This window comes from Ooceraea biroi, chromosome 12 (genome assembly GCF_003672135.1).
Source record: "Ooceraea biroi isolate clonal line C1 chromosome 12, Obir_v5.4, whole genome shotgun sequence".
NCBI classification, from domain to species: Eukaryota; Metazoa; Arthropoda; class Insecta; order Hymenoptera; family Formicidae; genus Ooceraea; species Ooceraea biroi.
This window is the reverse complement of record NC_039517.1, coordinates 2757724-2781638: the sequence shown is the minus strand read 5'-3', so window position 1 is coordinate 2781638 and position 23915 is coordinate 2757724. Positions and strand designations below refer to the sequence as shown.

General features: G+C 48.8%; 1 protein-coding gene across 1 annotated transcript in view; it reads left to right on the top strand.

Annotated features, from left to right (window-relative positions):
* The window catches only part of LOC105281568 (uncharacterized transmembrane protein DDB_G0289901), a 142417-nt gene that overhangs the window by 15902 nt on the left and 102600 nt on the right, over window positions 1-23915 (top strand). Inside the window, exons 2-3 of the mRNA XM_026974168.1 lie at window positions 15628-15933; window positions 21670-21699. Of these exons, the coding sequence (XP_026829969.1) occupies window positions 15732-15933; window positions 21670-21699 (232 nt within the window). The 5' untranslated portion in view covers window positions 15628-15731. The remainder of the gene's footprint in view (window positions 1-15627; window positions 15934-21669; window positions 21700-23915) is intronic.

The window sequence follows — 23915 nt, the reverse complement described above, 5'->3', positions numbered from 1 at the left end:
TAGCTAATAGGAAGGGCGTCGTGTTCCCATCATGTTTCCATCAGGACAATGCCAGACCTCATGTTTCTTTGACTACCCGACAAAAATTGTTGGAGTTTGGCTGGGATGTGCTACCTCACCCACCGTATTCACCAGACATTGCACCTTCAGACTTTCACTTATTTAGGTCTTTGCAAAATTCTCTTAGCGGCAAGAACTTCAACTCTTTGATCGACATAAAAAACCACCTTGAGGAGTTTTTCGCCGAGAAACCTAAGAAGTTCTGGGAGAATGAAATCTTTCAGTTGCGTGAAAGATGGACAAAGGTTGTGAAACAAAACGGTGCATACATAAGACAATAAATATTTATCGACATAAAAAAATGTTGCCTTTGAATTTTCCTTCAAAATCGGCACGCACTTTCCGGACGACCCAATACAATCAACTGTAAAGATCAGCTCAATTTGCACAAACGTGATTTGCAAAAGGTGATCTCTGCTTATTTAACTTTGCTCCAATTGACATCGTGGTACAACTCGTTTGGAGCAGTCAGGTAACGAGGCCTTCGCGTCTTATCGTAATTTTATTCCATTTATCGTTCGTTTCACGAGGACGAGTCACGCGCTCCGCGACGAGATTCACGAAAAGAACTTAATTTTCCCTCAATTACGCGTCACGGGCGGATGCCGGTCGAGTCGTCCGGCAAGAAAGAGAAGAATTCCACGTCCGTTGGGAGCATCCGGCCCGGCACGGGGAGGGAGAAGCCCGTGATGCAAGATTCGTGAGAGTGAAATGGCAAAAGGTACACTTGGAGGGAACGCAGTTGGGGCCGGAGGGGCACGGAGGCGAGTTTAATGGCGCTGAATTTTGGGACTCTCGGAGGGAATCGGAGGCTCGTTTCGTCGTCGTTAAGTCCCGGCTAACAATGAGCGCTCGTGTCGGCCCGATAAAAACCTTGTCGACTTCCTGTGTGTGCGAGCCACCCGCCTCTCCCCAAGGTTGTTGCCTCATTACGTGTCGGACAGGCACCGGTCGGCTCCGCGCAGCGCACCTCGCGGAACTCGCGCGATATCTCTCTCGACTAATCAACCCGCCAAGGCTGTTGACGAAAGCGGCTGCGCCGAACGTCTCGAAATGCTTGTTCTAATCGCACGACCTATAGTGAGATCACGATTATGCAAAGATTGGCGTGAAACTTTGTGCGCGTGGACGAGAGAATAGCGAAAACTGCCTGACGAACCGCGAATCACACGCATATACGATACACACACACACACACACACACACACCAACGTCTTCTCAGGCAAGGAAATTAAACGAAATACTCGACGAGGAGAATCTCGTCTCGCGATATTACTATCATGTTCGCCAGTTATCGTCGGACGGGTCTCGTAGTTTTATGGATGCAGAAATCATCATCCTCTCGTCCGCGGCACGTAGGAAGTCGCGTTAACTGCCAGCACCGTTAACACGTAACGTCATAATACGTACAAGTGATACACCGCGATTACACGCGGAAAAGCGCCTCGATCCGTCCAGGGTATTGTTTCGACTCCGGCACTCGGGGCGCCCCGCTAGATCTCGACTGTCGATCCTTGGCGGGACCGGGACCTCTTCCTGGTATCCGCCGAGTGGACGTCGACCGCCCCCGGCGACGGATCTCGCGAAGGTCCGGCACGTGAACGTGCGTTGACGTGCGTTCGCGTGCACGTACGTGAATCGGTGGCGTGGCCGATCCGACTTGGAGCGTGACGCACCGCCGACGTGCATCTGCATCACTGTACATCGTGCGTTGTGTTATTGTGTATGCGTGGCAATGCGGGATTGCTGGACGGAGGCCGCCCTCGCAACGGGTAGAAGCGCTTATTTCGCTCACGACGATGCGAGCTTCGGGCTGTTGGGCGCAGCGCGCGGAGTCGCGCTCCAAGGCGGAGGTGGCGGTGGCTGGGCGCATCAGGGTTGACTGAACTGATAGATCGACCGACCGATCGGTCGGCTCGATACGGAATAAATCTCAAATTTGTCATTATCCGTCAAGAGAGGCTCGAGCGAGATCTTTGCGATACGCGTTTCTCAGTTCTTCCGTGGTACGCGAGAAAAAGAGTAGCGGCAGTTCCAAAAAGGATCGTCATAACTGCAAGTTATAAAATAGTGAAAGGACCGGCGAAAGCGACGAGCTCGGCTTTTTTTTCTGGCCGCGTGACGAATCCGTGCCACGCGTGTAACGCACCGGAACTGCTGCGGCGAGACTGCGGCGACACTTGGCGGATGCCGAAAGCTACCGTTCGAAGGCGGATGTCCCGTCTTCTTTCTTGCGACTTGCCGCCGATCTCGTCGCAGCTAACCGCCGGTTTTGTTGGCGCGTTTACGACGGGAAAAGAAGAATCTTCGGTGAACCGAGCTGGCGCGCAATTGATCCTGGCGTTCTCACTTTTCCGCGGAATGGTCGCTTCCTCGAAGATAGTCGCGGTCTGCCGGCTGTTCAGTCTTTTACCGAAGAATTTAGGTCGGGCACACCGAAAAAAAGAGTAGCGGCGGAGTGGAGTATCCGTTTTTCTCCTTCGGTAATTACTGAGTAATTATTTTTACCGTGAAATTTATTATAGAATTAACTGAAAAATCAGACATAACGTTGCACAATCGAAGAAACTTCTTACGTTATCATTTTCGCTTCTCGCGTGGGATTCAACTTTTAAGAAAGTCGGGCGTTTAGCAGAAGGAAGAAAAATTGAAGTTAAATCAGATGATGTGTTGGCGCTGAGAATGGAATGGGATCAGATTCCATCGGAACAACTTTACAGACCGTATGTCTTCCATTTGGGAAAATAGCCGGCCACGGCCGACGAATCGTGGAATAACAGAAATGATGGACGAGTCCGAGGGCCGGGCATCCTACCTGGAGGCCCGGGCAACGCGATCATAGGCTACGTATCGCCCGCCGCGCCGAGCAAAGTCGGTCATCATCCACGAATCCAGTTACTTCGCGGCGCGCCGACCGGCAATCGATTCGTCTCCGTCGGGCATAACCGATCCATCGAACATCGGGCCTTCCTGTGTTTAGGCGCGTCGGCATTTCACCTGTACCCGTGTACTCGTGTCCATCGCTCGGTGCACGAACGCGTGAACGCATTTTTCTCGTCCGAACGTTCCTACTTGTGAATGAGACGTTTCTTTTTCTCTCCGTCTCATTCTTGTCCGCTTCCTTTCTCTCGATCAGCAGCAGCTCACGATCGTGATCCACAAAGATCACGAGCGGGTCGTTCCAGCTCTCGACCGCGATACGCGCGGCGTGTCCTCCTCTTTCCCCCGTATCGTGCAATGGATTTTGTTTTGCCTTTCGCTCTCCTTCCGTGCGCCGGTTTTCTCTTATCCTCGCCACTATTATACCGGTACCACCGTGCCCCCGTTGATGGAAGAACCGGGAATACAGGTGGATAGATCGATATTAGTTTCGTACGCGATCGATGGAGTAATCGAGAGGCTTCCGCGGGGGGAAGAAGAGCGAGAAAGCCGATTATGGCAGAGATGAGTGGGCAACAAAAAGCGAGCGTTGCCTGCGGTGGACGACTTTCCCATGAAAGGGGGTGGAGGACGCGGGGGCAGGACGCGCCAGGACCAATCAATTGTACACGCCGGTCTCCTTCTTCTCTTTCCTCCATCCGACTTGGTCGCTATTTTTCTCTCTCTCTCTCTCTCTTGCCTTCGATTCTTTTCCTTCACCGGGACCGGTGTTTTCCCAGCGGTCACTTTTCTGCGATCGATCGATCGCTCGCTTTCTGATGCCTGCACCGAGCTGCCTCAATCGCGTCTTTCCCGGCGCAGCGAGAGATTATTTCACGCCTGTAACGTGCATCGATCTTTATTTCACGCCTCTAACGTGTACCGATTATTGGCTTCGTCGATCTCCGCGATACCGTCGTCTCGCTGATGCATTCCGAGATAAATGTATGTACATAACTGTGATAGGGAATACGCCAATCACACGAGCCCGAGAGAAGAGAGTTGCCGGAGGTCTAAAATCGCCGTAATTCCGATTTCGCGTAGGTTTCGCGATCGCGTGCCAAGTTACCGCGACTTCCGAGATCCGAGTAGCAGCAGCGACCGCGGCGAGGCCCCGGGTCCCGGTTGGCACCGGTCATCGCGCTTTGTATTCCGCGTGCACCGCTGCTCCGTCGTCTGGTTCGCCCGATCGAGGATCGTGAAAGTGTAAGAAACTACGCCGTTGATCTGCCGTCGTCGCCGCCGCCGCCGAGCGGTGGTGGTTATCGGCCGGCGATCGAGAAAAATGTAAGGTGGCACGCGGCCTGGACCTTCACCGGCCGCAATGCAAGCGGCGGCGAACGCTCAGGGTGGGCGGACTGGCAACTAGAGAAGGCGACTAGAACCGGCAACTCGGACCGGACTGGCAACCTACAATGGGCCTGTTCGCTCGACGTCGCGTCGTCGTGATCGTACGGGCGCCACGCGTGCCCCGCGAATGTCGGAAGAGGGACGCCGCACAGTGGGGCCAAATCCCGAACAGCTGGCCAAAAGTCGAAAAATAAAGTTTCTATTTCGGGAATTTAAAGTATTAGGTTCGATAGACTGATAAGTCAAATGTCAAATAACACAGTTAAGAGGAGTCGACCGTGTATATTTGCGTGTATGATCCACTACTAAGTCGACCTTCGCACAAACAACATCTAGCGCGCACAAATACTGATCTGTTTAGGAGGACGTCAACATTCGTAAAATTAACCAATTTTTAATCTGCAAAATGGAATCTTTTGCTAGTAGTAAGTAGAATATTAACATCTATTACACAATCAATATACAAAATAACAATTTACAAATATTTGTAGTGAAATTGAATGTAAAATTGCATGTAAAAATTTTTAAAATGTAAAGAAAAAGGTATGAGTTCCGCAGAGTTCTGCAACGAAACTTATTTGAGATTATAGTTTATACTATTATGTAATAAGAAAAACAAAAACCAGCTGCCACTCTGGGTTTCGCGCACGTTTTTGTAATAAGAATCGCATTAAAACGTACTGTTCTACCTATAAGAGACGTACAATCATTTGCGAGTCATTATTGAAAATCATCAAGATACAAAATACAGAACCTTATCAAGATACTGTACAAATTTATAAGAATACATGACCCTGGCACGCCAAGTACTTCAATGTCGTCATGCGATAAGAGAGTATGCATAGAAAACGTTGGGTAAAATACTCAAACTGAATTGCTTCGAGGTACTTGATTAGTTAACTATTGATTTCATATTTAGTTTTGATTTTTATAAATAGTTTTTTTAAACTGTTTGTTGCGTAAAAGGTGGGACTTTTTATATACTTGGCGTACTTTTTTTTACCTTTGGTTACCTAAGGTTTTTTAGTTATAATATATATCGAAGCATATTATGAAAGAAGAATATATATTAATGTTATATATATCGAAATATAACGGTAGAGCATTATTTATATTGTTCTAAGTTTAACAGTACTTTTTAAGTTCTAAAAAATTTTTGAAATATACGTCGGCCATATTGGAGCCATCATATTATTGCAATTTTGACTTCGGATTCGTAATCAGAGACCTCTAAAATCCTTAGATACAAAGTTTCGTGCAAATTGAACAATGCTTTCGTATTTTGACCAGCTTTTCGGGATTTCGCCCCACTGTGCGCCGTGGCGAACCGTAAGATTCTCGTCACGCACGTGTGTGCTCGTAGATCCCGAACGCGATTCCGAACCCCCTGGATAGGCTAAATATACGAGAAATCATTCGCGAGAAAACGTTAGTTCGGGATTTGGCGTTTCCCTCAATCTTGCCCGGCTCCTTCTCGACCAGTTGGCGATCGAGTAACACGCAGAAACTGTTGCCATCGTTAATTGAAGTCTGATCTACATAAATTAACTGAAACCCCAAGCGCACGAATTTCATGCGCCTTTGCCTCGTATGACTCGCGGTACGTTGTCGCCTCAAGTCCTCCGGACGGCAGGAAACGATTGCGCGAGTCAAATGGATAGATTTTATCCCCGAGCAGGATTTTGTAACGCTCTCTCGATCTCCCGCGCGGCCTGTTAACATCGCTCGCGATGTTAACGCGAGAGCGCGAGTGGAAGCCGTAAATTATGTTAAACACTGTACTTATGCGATACTTATAAAAGCCTCTGGACACGACGCCGGCGAGATTCTTGCCGCGACTGTGTCTCGGGATACGTCTTCGTAAGACGCAGCATCTTAATTCCTTTACGTCTCGCGTTTAACGTCTTCCTCGTATCCTCTTTTGTGGAGCATCGCGGCTCATTAGCTGCTTTTAGCGGCGGTTACGCGTGACAATCCCAGAGATATCGTTTCGTGGTGATTTACGCATCGAGTCACGGCGCGTTCGGCGTGTAGTTGCGTTTGCGAATGCAGGTGCGCGTGCATTCATCCAGGACGTTCGATGTCGACGAGGACACGATCGTTCGATGATGGAGGAAGGCAGGTTGTCCCCTTCTCGAACCGACATACTCGCGCACGGTGTTACAGTTAGACGTGTGTATATAATTCAGCCAATCATATACCTGATCGCGCACGATCGCGGCATTGTCGTGACAAGCCAGGGAAAGAGAGAGGAGTCGCACAATGAGTTTATCGATTACACGACTCGCGGCTCTCGTACCTGTTTACCGTTAACGCGCGTGGAAGAGTTCCGATAAAAATCGAGCACGCCTTGACATCCACATGACCAAGACGAAAGAGATCTTGCTAGCGATGGCAGTTGCGGGAGTCTTACGTCCACTCGTATAAATGACCAAATGTTTATTAAATTGAAATTAATGACCGAAAGAAACGCATGGTGGAGAACGATACAATTACTACAACGCTAATGACACCTTTACGCCGCACGATCGTCGTTTCCGGCATTATCCTGACAAAATGCCGACAATGCGAGCTCGAGATCGATCAGAGTGTGCCGACGACCAAGATGCATACTTTTCGCGCGCGACCATCGCGATTACTCGGCACCGATGCAAGCGCGAGAATCCCTCGGTGAGGCTCGGTCGGCTTTTCTATATTCACGCACGACCGTCGCATCAGCCCGGTGCGCTCTGGCTCGAATCGAGTATCCCGTGATGCGCCGCGTGGAATAAAATAACTAAAAAGCGATCAGGCGGCGGCCTGGTCGGCGCGCTTAATTCCAACTTCCCCTTTTGCCGCCTTCTCGTAATCGTGATCGCGACCACCTCTCCAGTCACCTACGCCTCTCTCGATCACCTCTCCCCTGCCCTCTTGCAATCAGGCTTCTCTCGTAGCCGCGCTAAACGCGCGAAGCGACCGAGAGCCGGCCATTACGCGGCTAGATGGCCGATTCGATAGACGATTGACTTTGTAATTATCAAATGGCGGCCGATTAAGGGCCGGCCCCGCTGATTGATGGCCGTGCGTAACCGTACACGCCGCCGCACCGAACCGCCATTAGCGCCTCTAATGATCAGGGAATTACGCGGGATCGATGATATCGTCCTGTTGCGAATCGGAGGAAAGTGAACGCCAGCATTGCAGCCTCCGATCGTCGCTGGAGCTTTAGCTGGTCCGGCTCGCTGGCCTCTTCTCGATGTCATCATAACGGTCCATTTCTGACGTTATCTAATTAAAAATAATCGGAAACGACTGTGTATTAAATTGACAAAACACTCGGAAAATCCGCGGACCCCGGGGACGCCGCGAGATAGAGATATTTCGTGGCTGAGGAATCGGTAAGACGAAGGAGCGGATAATCGCGGCAACCGGTATTTATAGGGAATGTAGATGTAATCGTCGGTCCCGGGACCCGACAGAAACGGGACGGGAGGACGCACGCCGTTACCAGATGTAGCGGCTGTGATCGTTGCACCGATCGTGGCGGTGGGATGCACCTCGGTACCTGTTACCTGCTACCTCGTGGCCGCGTGACGCCGCCGGACGGGCCGAAGGACGAGCGACCTGGGATTAGCCCGGCGATGGCACGTGCCACAGGCGGCTACAGGTGGCTCTTCAAAGTTTATCCATTATCCGCTCCTTTCGCGGTCGCTGTCCCACCGGTGAGAAATCGGAAGTTCATTAAAATATTATATGTATATCGTTTACCGGAAAGATTAGAGAAGAACGCTATCGCGCGGCCGCATATCTCGGCGAACGCGGAACGCGGGCAGAAATGACGGGAATTTAAAGTAGCGCGCGACAAACGTATCGATATCGGCGATCACGTCTAATTGCCCGCGATAATTTATGGTCTCTCGCGACTTCCGGCATTTCTCCTTATATTTCACTTCTCGTTCGCGTTCCGTTGACAGCCACAACGTTGTCTTGGATTAAATGGGCTGTGCGAGATAAGCGATGCGTCGGCGCGCCTGGAGCGGAATTATCGCCGTTTAAAATAGCGCCGTCTTCCGCGGGACGGCGGCGAGCTTTATAAATTAGGATCGTACGACCGAAGAGTACTGTTAACCGTTGCAGGATGCAAAGTCCTACGGTATCGGTAGGATATTTCTCGATACGTCTCGTCTCCTCCGCGCACCTTGCTGCTGCCTGCTGCCGTTGCTGTTGCTGCTATTGCCGGGAACGGGGAAACTGCACGCTCCGGCAGATCGTTCACGGTCTGAATTCAAGGTTGGACACGGCGGCTAATTGTAATAAATATCCCGTGAGTGCGAGCGCGCGCGCGCTCGCGGCTCGCGGGGTTTAACTGTATGAGAAATAATGTGCCGGGTATATGTACACGCGTGTGCACATCGGTATCCGTTTTCTTCTTTCGAAAGCGACTCGTACCCCGCCCCTGGCTCGCGGTCGTATATATTCCATGAGACAGCCGTGCGCAACAAGCAACAAGCTACTACTTTATTGCACGTGACTCCGTTGATACTCACTTGGCCGTCTCCACCTCCCGTTCTTCTCCTCACGGCGGAAAACCGGAATTCGAAGCCTCATGGTTCCCGTGAGCCAATCAAGCCGCTCTAGGAGTCCTTCTCGACGAGCTCCCAGGAAACAAGGACCCCGCGCGAGGAACGATATTACTGCCGCGTGTGTCTCGCGTACTGTCTTACCGTTACGCGCGGTCGTTCTATTGAACGGCAAACTTATCGCGACGAGTCTACCGTGCGTGCGTGCATTTATTCGTTTCATTAATACGTATCTATTGGGTTGTTCGGAAAGTTATTTCGTTTTTTCAAGGAAAAATGAAAGGCGGTTTTTTCATATTTAGAATAAATTTTATTCAGTGATGCATTGGCCATTTTGTTCCACTACCTTTCGCCATATTTCTGGCAACTTTAAGATTCCACGCTCATAGAAGTCCTTCTCCTTATTGACAAAAAATTGAAGCAAGTGATTTTTGACGCCTTCATTTGAATCGAAGTTTACATTGTTCAAAGAATTTTGTAGAGACCGGAACAAATGGTAATCGGATGGTGCCAGATCAGGAGAGTATGGTGAGTGTGGTAGCACATCCCATCCAAGCTGTAAAAGCTTCTGGCGAGTGACCAAACTTGTGTGTGGTCTGGCATTGTCGTGATGGAATACGACACCTTTCCTATTCGCCAATTCTGGTCGCTTCTGCTTGATGGCAGCATCCAATTCATCCAGCTGACGACAATACACTTTCGAATCAATCGTCTGGTTGCTTGGTAGTAGCTCGAAAAATACGATTCCCTTCCAATCCCACCATACAGAAAGCATGGTCTTCTTTTGATGAATATCTGCCTTGGATGTTGATTGAGCAGGTTCATCTTGCCTGGATCATGATCATTTTCGCTTAACATTGTTGTAAACAATCAATTTTTCATCTCCAGTTATGATTCGCTTCAAAAATGATTCATTTTCTTCACGTTTCAACAATGAATCGCAGATGGTAATGCGTCGAATCAAGTCAATTTCCTTTAAATTGTGTGGAACCCAAATATCGAGCTTTGAAACGAATCCAAGGCGTTTCAAATGATCGTAAACGGTCGAATTCGATAAATTTAATTTTTCAGCAATTTCGCGTGTTGTTATGCGACGGTTTGCATCCACCAGAGCCTTTATTTTCTCGTCATCAGCTTTAATTGGCCGACCTGAACGTGGTGCATCTTTCAAATCGAAATTTCCAGTACGAAATTTCGAAAACCAATTCTGACACTACGTTCACTCAATACATCTTCTCCGTACACGGCACACAATTTTTTTCTCGCTTGCACTGCATTTTTACCCTTTCGGTAGTAAAAAAGCAAAATATTACGAATATGCTCACTTTGATTTTCTATGTTTGATGTGATGCCAAACAAAAATTACTTGACAGATCGCAACACAATAAGATACTAAATGACGTCTGAAATGTCAGTTGTCAAAATATAAAACGAATTTGTCGCTTAGAGTAAGGTTAAGTATCGAGGAACGCAACTAACGACATCTCTTTGTAAAAAACGAAATTACTTTCCGAACAACCCAATAATACACTCGCGGTTTTATCTCGGGGTTTTATCCCGGCGCGGCGCGCACGTGCGTTATGAAACTAAGCTATACGTTTCGCGATGGGACGATGCATCGCGGGTGACGTATGGTTCTATCGCGGCTTCGATGCCCGTTTCATCGCATCGATTTATCTTAGCCGGTAATTACGATCCGCTTCCACAGATCGATACGTAGAGAGCGACGTGCAGCTTGTACTTTACGATTGCTCCGCGGCAACTTCCTGGAACAGTTTCCGCGATATCGCGTATCAAAGTCGAACCAGAAACGTAAATTTCGCTGCCACGTGAGGAACGCGCATTCCGTAACGGAACGTGTCGAACGTTAATCGAGCGTTCCTCTCTCGTTCGTCCCGTGGCTCGCGTTCCTTTTCTCTCGTTTCCTCCCTGTGCCGTTCACAATTACAACCCTCGAAAATTGCCGTGTATTACAAGAAGAATCCACGCCCGCCCGCGAAGGAAACAGTATCCGCGCGCTCACCTGTTACACCCACGCCGTGCGCGCCACAACGACGGCGGGATATATCGAGACACATTCGCGCACGTACGGACACGCAAGGGAGCACGTTAATGGCACGTGCCACAGGTGGTTCTTCGAAAGTCACTTATCCGCGAAAGCCGCACGTCTCTCTCTCTCTCTCTTTCTCTACCTTTTACTCGGCGGACCAGCCTGGCCACGCAACTTATATTTACCTACATACGTTCCTCTCTACACGACGAGGCCCCGACGATCGCCGCTGCCGAGAGAGACAACGACGATGAGAGAGAGAGACTGGAATTACTTGACCCGGAGGCCCGCGCGCACGGCAGACAAACCGTCGTTGTCGATCGGACCAACGTTGTCGAACACGGCAGCGTTACAGCCGCGTGCGTAAACGCACCTCATGGTACGTATCTCACGTAGGTTGCTCGCTCTCGCCATGCTCCAGTAGGCCTGTGGATTTTTCTTCATTAACAGGACACCGCGCTTACCGCGCTCGTAAGATCGTCGATCAACCTGGAGAATTGATCACTGGCACTCGATACATCGATATCGGTACCAGCATCCCGGTCTCTCGTACTGACCGATAACGATGTTCGGCCATTGACTTTTGTCAGGCACGTTGTGCGTCGTGCTTTGCTTGAAAAAAGCTTCCCGCGGTTTGAAGACGCGCGCGTGGTGCAATTTTATGCTTGCGCGCAGAAACGGTCAATTAGCGATGAAATATCGAATTTTATCGGTGGCCACGCCGCGGTAATAATGGCCGCGTAGGCGTAGCCAGCAGTTGACTAATGTTTACGGGACACGTTGTGCACTGGCATTAATGTAGATATACAGGGTGTCCCATTTTATATTTGTCAGTAAAATATTTCGCTTACCTCGAGAGCTTTTCAAAACACTATAATAAAGTATTTTTTCGTTAAATATTATTCGAGTTATGAGAACTACAAGTTACAATACTGCCGGCATTTGCATTACCCAAAGTGTACCGTTCTATCAACTATCCTACTTTTAGCGCTACCCAGGAACAATGGCGTGGACGTAGTAGGTTTCTGTTCCCTTCGGGGTGCTTTATTAACGTGAGTCCCCTTGCCTCTTACAATTGGGGTGCTTGTTTAATGTGAATCCCCTTGCCTCTCACAATTGGGGTGCTTGATTTATTATAAATTTTTCGATACAAGATTTGGTTTATGTGTATACTTAAATTATAAAACAGTATACTTTGGAACGCTGTAACTCACTGAAAAATGGTCCAATTTCAAAAAACAAAAAACCGTTGTATTTGTCTCATTATCAGCTACAACTTTCACTTAGAGAGAAAAATCGACTTCCATTTAAAAAATGGCCGCCATGATGAAATCTCGAAAGTGGCGCCATCTACAATTAAATTAAGAATATCATCATCTTGCCCCCTCGAAGCCATATAACTTTTGTCTGAAACATTTTTCTCTGAAACGACGTCGTATCGAAATATTTTACTGACAAATATAAAATGGGACACCCTGTATATGCTGCGTTTGTGTGATCTGCTCGTGTGCTGGTGCACAACGTGGCGGCCAAGTACGGGTAATGGGGTTAATGAGCGAGGAAGAAAGAAAGAAAGAGATAGTTTCATGTTGCTCGAAAGCTCGATCGAGCATGGTCAAGTAGGTGCCTCTGTAGAATCGATCGGGAGTCCGCACCGAAGGTGTCTTGGCGTGAATTCATGGCGAGGTGGCTAAATCTGGCTCTCGTGGCAGACGAAGAGCGAACAAGAAGCGCCAAACTGTCTCTCCGCGTCATCGATCAATGAGATTTCCGACATTTCATCATCGGATTTGACCGTGAGAAAGAATGCGAGTCGAGTGGGCGAGATCGCTTGCATCACCGGGACGCTTGCATTCTGATCTCGGATTCTGCGAATTAATAAACATGACGGCGAGCGTTTGAGGTGCCGCGGTTGTCCCGCGAAAACGCGGCTGCCGTCGCGGGGGAGCTTCCCAGGATTCCTCCGTGAATTCCTGGCGGGAGTGTGCGTTTATGGACCGAAGAGTTGCATAATGTATCGACGTTTTCGCGTGAGAGTCCGAGCAACCCTCTCGCGCGGAGCGGTCGCGAACGCGCGCGTCCCGTCGCGAGGAGGCACACAACGGAGAGTACGCGTGTAAGCGCCTACGCCTCTTCTTCTTCGGTAGGTAGGTAGGTGTTCACGTATACTGCTACAAGGAGAGATGAAGAGAGAAAGGGAGAGAAGCGCGGCTGGAGTTGTTCCGCGCTCGAGCAATTCCTTGATGCATATTGTCACGCGTTGTTAAGCCCCGAGAGCACCGCTATTACCGGCCAGTTGGGGAATCGACGCTCGAGCGAAGGCAGAAGATGCAGTTGGGAGATAGTTTCGCTGGCTACTGCATTTTGCTGCAACCCCGCTCTACCGCGGATGTATCTTTGACTATTTTCGTAGACGTCATATTAATCTCGTCCGACATAATAATAACATTGGCGGGTCGAATTAAACTGTGAAAAAGATATGCGCGATTTTCCAAACAGATTTACAATTTCAATGAGCGGCCTTGCGAGAATGTTCGACCACACGCAAGTTGATCGCGTACGCGAACGCGAGGTCCCGCGGCGGACTCCACGGATGAACGATCCGTTTCCAGGCCGGGCGCTGTGTGGTATTCCCTGCACCCTCCGTCAGTTAGCTTAAGATGCACAGAGTGGCTGGCAGTGCAGCCCGATCTCGCGGCGGGACCTCGTGAGAGGGGGCCTAGTTAGTAAAGTACGCGGGTGTTCAGGGCGGCCGTAAACAATGGTTTTAGCGAGTGCGTACATGCCGTGGTCGGTCGCTCGACGGAGGAGCGCTGGTGGCCGACTCCCACGGTTTACAGGGACGAGTCGCTCTCTCTCTCTCTTCCCCTCTGGGAGTCCGAGGTCTTTACGCGTACTTTGGCCGTCCACGACTCACCCACTTTGCTCTTTGCTTTACTTAAGGCCAACCATTCGTTCGTAAGGTCTGAGCCGCTGGTCGTTCCCTCCATCGTCCGCCCCATCGCCGAACGATCATTGTCCGCCGCTTACCTGACGTTTATTCGCCACAGCGTACCACTCTCGCTACATTCCATCCTCCATTAGGAGGGCCCGCGCGCGGCGGGAACGGGCTTCGGTCGGAAAACCACCTGATGCTAAACAATCATCCCTCGCGCCCTCATTGCCGATAAGTTGAACGTCGTGATGCCGGGAACGGACCGGTTCGCTTCGATCTTGCCTGCCGCGGAAAAACGGGTGCTCGGGAAACGCCAGGCGCAATCTCGTCCAAGTGGATACGTCTTTCCGTGGATTCCGCTTGTTCGTCGGACTGAAATCGGACGCGATCAAGCGACTTTCCCTTGGCGGAGACCTGCGTTTGAGGACGGTCGACTTCCTCGCGCAGATTAGAGCCTGTCGAGGTTTTAATCGCCAACGTGAATACAAAGGCACCGTTCCTCCCGCCGCGGTGGACAGTCGTTGACCGCGGACGTCGACCGTTGCCGGTCTCACTCCCACGCGTTATGAGATCCGCGTGTTTCGCGATGTAAAACGGCGGAACGCGGGAGCAGTTTCGAATTTCACGGATGGCCGCCCGATGACGATTGGTGCACCCGACGAGGTTGCTCTCAGCCTCGTCTCCTTGTTTTCTCTCTCTTTCTAGACTCGTGGAATAGGTCCGCGGGAACAGGAAGAAGCGGCGCCAATTTTTTCCAACAAGTCCGAACGCTTATATTATGCATTCGTGGAATGCCACGAGATATCGGCGGAAAATGCACAGATGGTGATAGATGCGATTGAGCGTACTGAAAAGCGAATATCTCGATTCTGATATCGCTCTGGATGGGAGACGTTCCCATGGAGAGAAATCGTATCTAATGATGAACGCTACGAATTAATTGGAAAACTGGTTTGACAACACGCTTCTACAGAGGCCGCGAAAATATCATCAAATCTCTCGATAAAAGCGATTGACAAGCATCGCTCTGGTCTCGGACAATTTCCGCGCAATTACAAACTGGCGACTCTTCCAGTCCATCGTTCCTTTCACAGACCGCGGCAGCGACATGCACGAAATCGTAATAATCTTAACGTGGACAATGCACTCGAGGAGATGAAGGAGACGAATGTCATCGACGCAGCGTGGACGAAATTACGCTCCATTCATCCTTCCATTCATTCGAGAGATCCCACCTTGCACCTCCCAGCCTCTCGCGCTAGCGGTCGGCGATGTGACGCTCTGGTCACGGCGACCACCTCCCGACGTAATAAGCAAAAAAGATCACCCCGACCAGGCCATTACGCGGAGAGGAACGAAGGAATTATCTGCCGCGCGCGCGTAAAAAGCGTGGCAAAGGCGATTCCACCGCGGTTGGACCACCGAGTCTCATTTTTTTGGACTGGGAGCGTGGATACACGCGCGGGGTCTCCCGCGTCGATCTATCGGTGCCTAGATCAGTCCGGCATTTTGTCTACGGTACTCTCGCGCCGTCGATTCGACAACGGCGAGTCACTGACCGAAAATCCATGCCTCTGTGTTGCTCGACGAGAACTAACGTCTCTACCTGCGTCACCGTCGTAAAGAAGCGTCGACCGCGACGAATCGCGCGGGAACGTTAACAGGAATCGTTCCCTCGCGAGAAAAGTATCCGTTTTTGAAATGATTACGCGTTCACTTGCAGTATTACTAACCGAATTGTTGCTTATTTTCAGAAGGCGACGAGGGGTTGAGCGGACACCTCGTCTAATTCGGCGAGGTGCTGTCCGAGATAGAGGAGGGTGGTGGGAAGAGAGGGTTGGAAGGAGGGTGGCGTGCTATGATCAGCATGGAGCTTCCGGCACACGCGACGCAGCATGGGGCTTTACATCTGGGGGTCGGGGTCGGAGTTAATCCCGGTGACCCAGCCGGAAGTGCCTTAGCCGCCATTCATCCGCATCCTCAGGACCCTCTAGCCCTCCACCATCATAATCACGGAGCTGCCACACCCGGAGGTATGCATGAGGACTCCAAGAAAAAACGTATGTTTCTTCTTACGAATCCACTGTTCTTCATTACGTAGAACATTAAGACAATTGTCGCAGGAACCTGTCCGAGACAGAACGTTAATCGTAAAGATCTTCGCAATGATGATGATTCGAATTATCTTTGTCTGCAACAAATAAGATGAACAGAATCCGTGTTCCTGCGATAATTATTAATTTTTAAATATTATTAGCACCGCGTGTCATATCATAAGTTTTGCATCGAATACGCACCCACAGAAAAGATTTCTGGACTTAATGCTATTACTCTTTAATCTATCATAAAATAAGATCGCTATAGCGACAATCATATTTATTATTGAAAAGAAGCATATTTTAATCTTGAATAGAAAATTCGAAAATCTAGATTCAAATAATCTTCGTGCTATCTCATTCATTTTCTCAGAAGGATTTAGATACAAATTTCTAGCAAGTTCAAAATATTCTTGATTTCACAATATTGTCAGATCTAAAAGACATCTTATTCTATTCTTCTAAGAGAATTTGTAGAATCTGCACAAAACGGCCAATATTTATGTGTTGCAATCGAAAATCGGGAAAGCGTTTCTGTTATTTACAATGAATAAGTGCAAAAGATATGGAAATGTCTTATCTCGAATCTTATTTCTCAAGTAAGTATATTGTATATACTTACTTACATTTCCATATCTTTTAATATTTCTTGCATTGTAAATAACAGAAACACTTTCCCGATTTTCGATTGCAACACATAAATATTGGCCGTTTTATCGGAATAAAGGACGCAGAAGCGCCGAGTCGACGAGCGACTGTGAGAAAATGATGCGTCGACATCGACGAAGCCTACTATAAAGTGGCGCTAATATCAAATTATTCTACATACAAGAATATATAAGCATAAATGTGTACATGTTACTCTTGTCTCAAGACAGTAAGACAATCTTATTTAATTCGAGAGAGAAGAATAGAAATTACTGATTTAAATTAAAAATTGTTTTACTTTCATATTTTTTATACTTGTAATACGATTAAATTAGTCAAGAATATTTTTCGTCTTGTTATTAGAAATCCTTTCTGAGGGTGCGATGACTCGCTGCAACCATAATCTTTTTCATTGGCGCAAATTCCTCGATGTAATCGCGAGTCGATAATTACCCTGTCTTTCGGTATCACTCGCCGATAATTATTTCAACATCAGGAGCAAGAGACAATCGTGCGTACCAATCGATGTACTACGACGTACGGCGTAAATGCGGGCACGGTGCGCAGTCGACAGGAATGCCACAAGTCGCAAAAAAGTGCAGGCACGTGCCTCGGAGGCTGCTCGCGATAAATCTTCATCCGCGTGCGGCGACGCTTCTATTACCGGCGACTCGCGCAATGACGATGCATCACGTTCGCTGAGTCAAGCTGGAATTCAGGAATCCGTCGAACGCGTCTTCCGACTCCGTTGCGAGGATCGCGCGATCTTCGCATGTATGACACGCGCGTTTCTCGGTCCCGCAACGATTGATCGCGTACGGATTTCAAAGATGCAAACTTTAAACAGTAGCGATTTCAGATTGACGGTTAAAGTATTTTTAGATTATACGTGGAATATTTCGTGATGACTTATCGTCCACGGTTCCAACGAAATTACAGTGTTTCTGTACGCGATCATTAATAATGCGAAAGCCACGCGATGGAAGCGCGTTAAGCACGCGAAATACAAAAATCCGCGTACCGGCTTTTCCTGTATTACTCCTTTACCTCCTACCGTTTATCGTGACGTTGAAATCACGTCATTACCTCGCCGTGAACCGCAAGCTTATTAAATTCCGTATCGACGGCGCAGCCGGGTTGTTATACGTGTCGGAGGACACCGCGAGCGATGATTCCTCCATCGCAGACCGCCGGAACGAGACCCTCGCGTGAAAGAGCTCCTTGTTCCGTACGAAACAATCGAGTTGGCTGAACTTGCTCGTCGTACCGAGATCTTCGAACCGCGCATACACGGACACGTAACGCAGACACGTCGGGATCGCGTGTGGTAGCGGCGGTTTCTTCCCTGGTGAGCGATCGTCGCACAGCGACAATTTTCAATACGTACAGAGACCTGCGCACGTACATGTGGCAGCCCATCGTCTTGCTCCTCGTGTTTGTCGATACGTGTGCGCGGTAGAAGAGAGTGGCGCTGGTTAAGGAAGATGAAAGGCCGCCGCCGTGGCAGCAGCCAGTGACACGGCATGAGACAGGGAAAGCAAGAGGACGAGGAGGAAAGAGAGAAACAGAGAGTCAACAGGGGTCGTTAAATCTAATGATTTCAACGCATTTGATGGAGAGAGCCGCGGATCAATCTTGAAGCCACGCGCGCATCCCGATGCCACACGTCTTTGAGATCGATGCGCCGAGTTTGCGCGTAATATTTGTTTTTCCCTTCCTAGATCTCGTCGATCACAGATCGACACGTTTTTAATTACATCTGCGAAATTACATCGACGCGTCGCTGCGCCGCCCAGCAATACGCATAACGGACTTTGATTATCGCTAATGGCGCGTGACCGCGTAGTAGTATTAATTTCTAATTAATACCTGCTCGCCTGACTATGTATCGGCCGTAGACTACGTAATGCAAACCAGTGTAATGAATTCTATCGGAGTTTATTGAACTCGCGATCTGTGATAATTATTTCGTACACCTCACGTCACGGGAGACCGGACCGCCGCGCCACCGGTCAGTTGGCTTTGTCTCGATTTCGCAGTCGTGACTAATCGCCACTCCATTTTAGACGCCGGTTATTCTCCATTGTCTGACAATCGAGAAGCTCGCGTTTAGCTGTCGAACGACACCGCAGAAAGCGTAATAAAACAGCTTTTTTTTGCGCGTGCGACTGTCGGAAAGGAAAGTGATTTTCTCGAAGCAGAACCGAGCGTGAAAGCTGCTGCGACTACCTAAATTTAGCTCGAGCGCCGTTTCGTTTTCGCCGGACATTGAAATAAAAAAATTCGTCAAAATCGCGCCTTTCCCCGACGTTGGCCTACTGACGACTACTCGTTGCGCAAGATCGGGCAGGATCGAACCCTCGGTACGGACTGATCGCTCTGCGTGTCAGACGACGTGTTTAGCAATTCGTATTCAACAATCTGATATTCAAGAATGCGGCTTGAGTTTTTAATTACAGTCCACGTTCTTTACCAGACGTATCTACGACTATTTGCATGCTACACTCTGTCGGCAGGCGGCAATCAATCAACTTTATATCGTCGCGTTTAAACGCGCATTGAACTTTTCGGTAGCCTTCAACGTATGACACTGTACTTTTAGAGAAACGACAAAAGGACCAAGACAGACGTAACGTTAACGTAACACAACGTCATACCGTTACTCCGGAGTCGCGTAGACTCGATAGAGGATTAAACGACGTGTGTGAAGTTAGCCCCGCACTTTTTGAATTTCATCTTTTTCTTGATTGTGCTGAATTGTGCTACATTTGTGCCATATTGTGCCGCAAACCGCAGTTCAATATCTCAAACCGTTTTCGAAAAAAAAATAAAAAACGAAAAATTTGGTAGCCCCACACTTTTCGAATTTTGCTGACTTTTTTTATCAATCTCTTTCCATTTTACCTACTACTTTCGATAGTCGTTCATTTTTCTTGACTAGCATAATTCAGCACAATTTACTAAATTCGATTATGTACCATGGTTTGGACGGTATGGAGTTTTGCATTTTTCTATTCCTAAACCCTAAGTTCCTATCAGCGACTGTTTTGCAAAATCCAGTAATCTGACGAAATTGTGTCATTAGAAAAAATTGTTGTGCTCGTCGATCGCAATCTGGTACAACCGAAAAAAATTCGAAAATGTCAAATTTTTATTTCGCCCTCACCATTTTTTGGATAACTTTGACTAATCTTCACGATAATCCACGTTTCTTATGCATGTGTTTCGTAGATTTTGAGTAGCACAATCCAGCACAACTCGCAGAATTCGATTATCGTTCGCCGTTCGTAAGTTATAAGAGTTTGAAATTTTCTATTTCTAAAAAACCGTTACACTTCAGTCCTAACTTTCTCTGTACTGCGATATCTAGCGGTCTGAGGAAATTTTGTCACTTGAAAAAGTTGTTGTGCTACTCTAGCACAATCCGGCACAAGTGGAAAAAATTCGAAAATGTCAAATTTTTGATTCACCCCCACCCCTTTTTCATTAATAATTATCGACTCTCAAATTAATTTCCGATTTTTATGCATGTCTCTCGTAGAGAATGAGTAGTACAACTCAGCACAACTCGCAGAAATTATATATTTGCCTTGCAATGTGATTTTATATGTTTTTTTAATCTATCGTTATGAATTTTTTTTATCGAAACGGAATGAAATATTCAAATTTTTCCAACGGCACAACACGGCACAAGTCAACGCCAATTTGGAAAAAAAATTTGAGCTTAATCGCGAAAAAGTGCGGGGCTACCAAATTTTTCATTTTATTTTTTTTCGAAAACGGTTTGAGATATTGAACTGCGGTTTGCGGCACAATACAGTACAAACGGAGCACAATGCAGCACAATTAATGAAAATTCAAAATTCGAAAAGTGCGGGGCTACCAAATTTTTCGTTTTATTTTTTTTTTCGAAAACGGTTTGAGATATTGAACTGTGGTTTGCGGCACAATATGGCACAAACGTAGCACAATTCAGCACAATCAAGAAAAAGATGAAATTCAAAAAGTGCGGGGCTAACTTCACACACGTGATTAAACGCGCGCTATAATCGAGCGAGTAACATACACCGCGCTTTAATCTCTCCTCTCGCGAAAGTTATTCTTTCCGCCGGACAGACGCGGATCGCTTATGGGGATTCCCATCGCATCCCGACCTCGCGCAACGGAGAATGACTGGCAGCATCTAATATATTTCGCACCGTGCGCGTACCTTACACGAAAAGGCGCGTCTCGCTGTATGCGCGCGCGCGCGTGTATACGTGCCCACGTTGCCCGTTGCCCATAGGAGAGCACTCGGGGTGAGATAGCGGCGGTTATTTATGGGGTTAAATAAAGGAACACCGCGCGATCGCGCGATACCACCAGGTCCGGAGGTACAAATAGGTTGCCGTCGTGCAAGCCTGCTATCGCGCCATTGCGCGTTGCGAGTCGTCATGATCCGCGGCGGATCCGCGTGCAATGTCGAAGAGTCCTCTCTCGCGAGGTGCAACCGTCTGTGCTCTCGCGCGATACCGTATCGGGAAGTCGCGGATTCTTTCGCAGCCCTCGGGCCCTTCTTCCGCTTCCCGTAGATTTACGTCCCGAGATATCCGGGCGTAACGCCCGGATGAAAAAAATGCTCGCGATGCTATGCAACGCGCTATTTAGCACGACCTGTTGCGAAAGGAACGATCGACGCGCTGACCATCCGATACGTGAGATGCATCATATTATGTTGTCAAAGCGGAATCCGGAAATATCGTTAACATCTCGCTAAATTGTATTAGAACATGTTACTTGTTGCTTCTGCCGGCGGAGTACCGCTTTATCGAGGGTACTGATTACGATTCGCGGGATGACGTGACACACGATTACAAGTAACGTTTTAATTAACGTACGGCGAACCGCTCTGTGCGAGCCTTAAATAAATGAACAAATAAATGTGTCTACCGTTCTCTCTCTCTCTCTCTTCCTCTCTCTCTCTCTCGCGCGCGCGCGTGCTCGCATTGTTCAGCTACACGTCTCACCAGATTTCAATTCCACGTCTTAATTGTCTTTTTCTGTTTCGAACAGATGACGGCGGCCACGGGATGAACCAGGACGGTGAGTGAGCTCTTTTGGTTTTCACATAATTACAGCTTCACGCCGACGAATGGGCGATCCAGTTTTTCAACGTGCCAAGAGAGATGTTCTCTTGACATAGTACTTGCGTAGACTTGAGTTGACGGACGGACGGATGAGTGGGCGCGGAAAAGCCGCGCGAGGGAAACTCGGATAAGTGGACTTATCGCGGACCGTTATCGATACGCGCAGCTCGTTCCCGTTATAATGGACGACGATAATTAAATACGTAGAAGCGTGAAAGTTATCTGAAATGTCCGGTAGTTGCTTATCGGTATCAGGATCGATCGCGAGAGATCACCAATTATATCTCTTATACCGGCGCGGCGCGTTCCGCAGCTGCGGATACGGAATCGTCCGAGTGATTCAATCGACGCGTCGCGCGTCGATAAGCGCGTTGCACTGCCTGCCTCCGCTCATGTTGATAACCAAACGAGACGCTGCACGCGCCATCGAGCTTTATTGCCCCCGAATCTATGAAGCGATAGATGATGCTGATACATGTACCTGCGATACTCGTGTGCGATATCGCGATGCTATAATCATTAATCGAATAGACGATAACGCTACCAGAGAGATCGTGACTCTGTAATTCACCGTAATGCATTCGACCTTTTCATCGCCAAGTCGAGTCTGCGTTAAATTGTAATTTGTTTAGCCGGGTTCGGTTGAGGCTTGAATCGCGGCGAAAGAAGCTTGCCGTTTGACTCGTGGCAAACCGTCCGAAACGCGAAGCAGCGTGCGCTCGTCTCGTTCCAGGTCGGATCTCGCACGTGTCAAGGATGTCTCGATCGTTTTCTACTTGTTCGCGTTCGCGCGCGGACCAGGCGGGATAGAGCCGGGCAAGATACCTCCTCGACGAAGCGGCGCGAGGAGAGGAGGATTCGCAGCATCGCCGCGCGATGTTCGCGTATAATTTATGCCGATGACTTACACGCCTCGCCGCGGTAGGTGGGAGACGGCCGGTGGATGGTAATCACGAGGTTTAAAGGGTAAACGATCGCGAGGTGTCGGGGACCCGGCATGGGGGGGCCCCGTGGGCCCCGCTCAATATTCAACAGGTATTTACATTCGCAAATTGTTTACGTCAGCCCACGATGAAATCTGTCAAGATTTCGTTCCGTCGGCAGCTCAACGGAGATCTCTCTCTCTCTCTCTCTTTCTCTTCCCTTGTTGTCCATTCTCGTCTCTTTTTTTTCTCTCTCGTTTTTACCTCCCCGTGCAACCCTGCGATGCACTTCATCTGCGTTCTCGCCTTCCTCCCACACGCTTTGGCCGCTTCGGCGAGAAGCACGCAACGAGCACGAGCCTTCTTCTCTCACAGACTCTGCTCCTCTCCCGCGGGCGGCGCGTAATTACATCTGGGTATTAATCAAGCGCACGTCGGGAACGAGCACGGCGAGGTCTTGATTTTCGCCGCACGGACGTATCCCATTCGATCACGCGGTTTGCATCGTTTCGACATCTATCAGCACGGGCGGAGCTAATTCAGTAAGCGGATTCATTTAGCGGCATCAATTAACGAGCTACTCATTAGGGGAAAACTATCGCGATGTCTCGCATCGAACTTTAGAGCGTTCGCTGAATTGGCACGCCTCCAATTGATCAATTAGCGTGCTCGGCGTGCGTTAACGAATATCGACGATGCGCGCGCGTGTCTCGTTGCCACGAGGCGCGATACGTTTCAGTGAAATTCATTGTCGCAAGACACGTCGATTAGCGAGATCCTGATACTGCAATAACGTGTGCTCGAGCGTGGATATACAATATCGATATCCACGGTGCGCGCCGCGTTGTGTGTACCTTTCCGTGATTTTTCAGCCCGCCCCGCGAGATCGGAGCTGCCGATAGAGTCCGGGTGCACCGGTCAGACGTCGGTTCGGTGCGAACGCGAAAAACCAGTTTACTTTCCTTAATATTACGGGCGATTACGTGGTCGATTAAAAAAAAAAGGAGAAAAAAATAAAGAACCGCAACCTGTAGTAAGCTATCCGCCGTTCTGCCTTAACGCCCGATCACGCCGGTTGTTCTAGAGCCGTTGCTCTAACGACTGGCGATTTCAGAACGGCGTACGGCGCGCAGAATTCGAAATATTTCCGCGCTCGCCTCATCGTGGGAGACCAGACCGCATTTTGATAACGCGAGCGGGAAATGCGCTCAATGTGCAATCTCCGCCCCGGAGGAGGCCTGAGAGACTC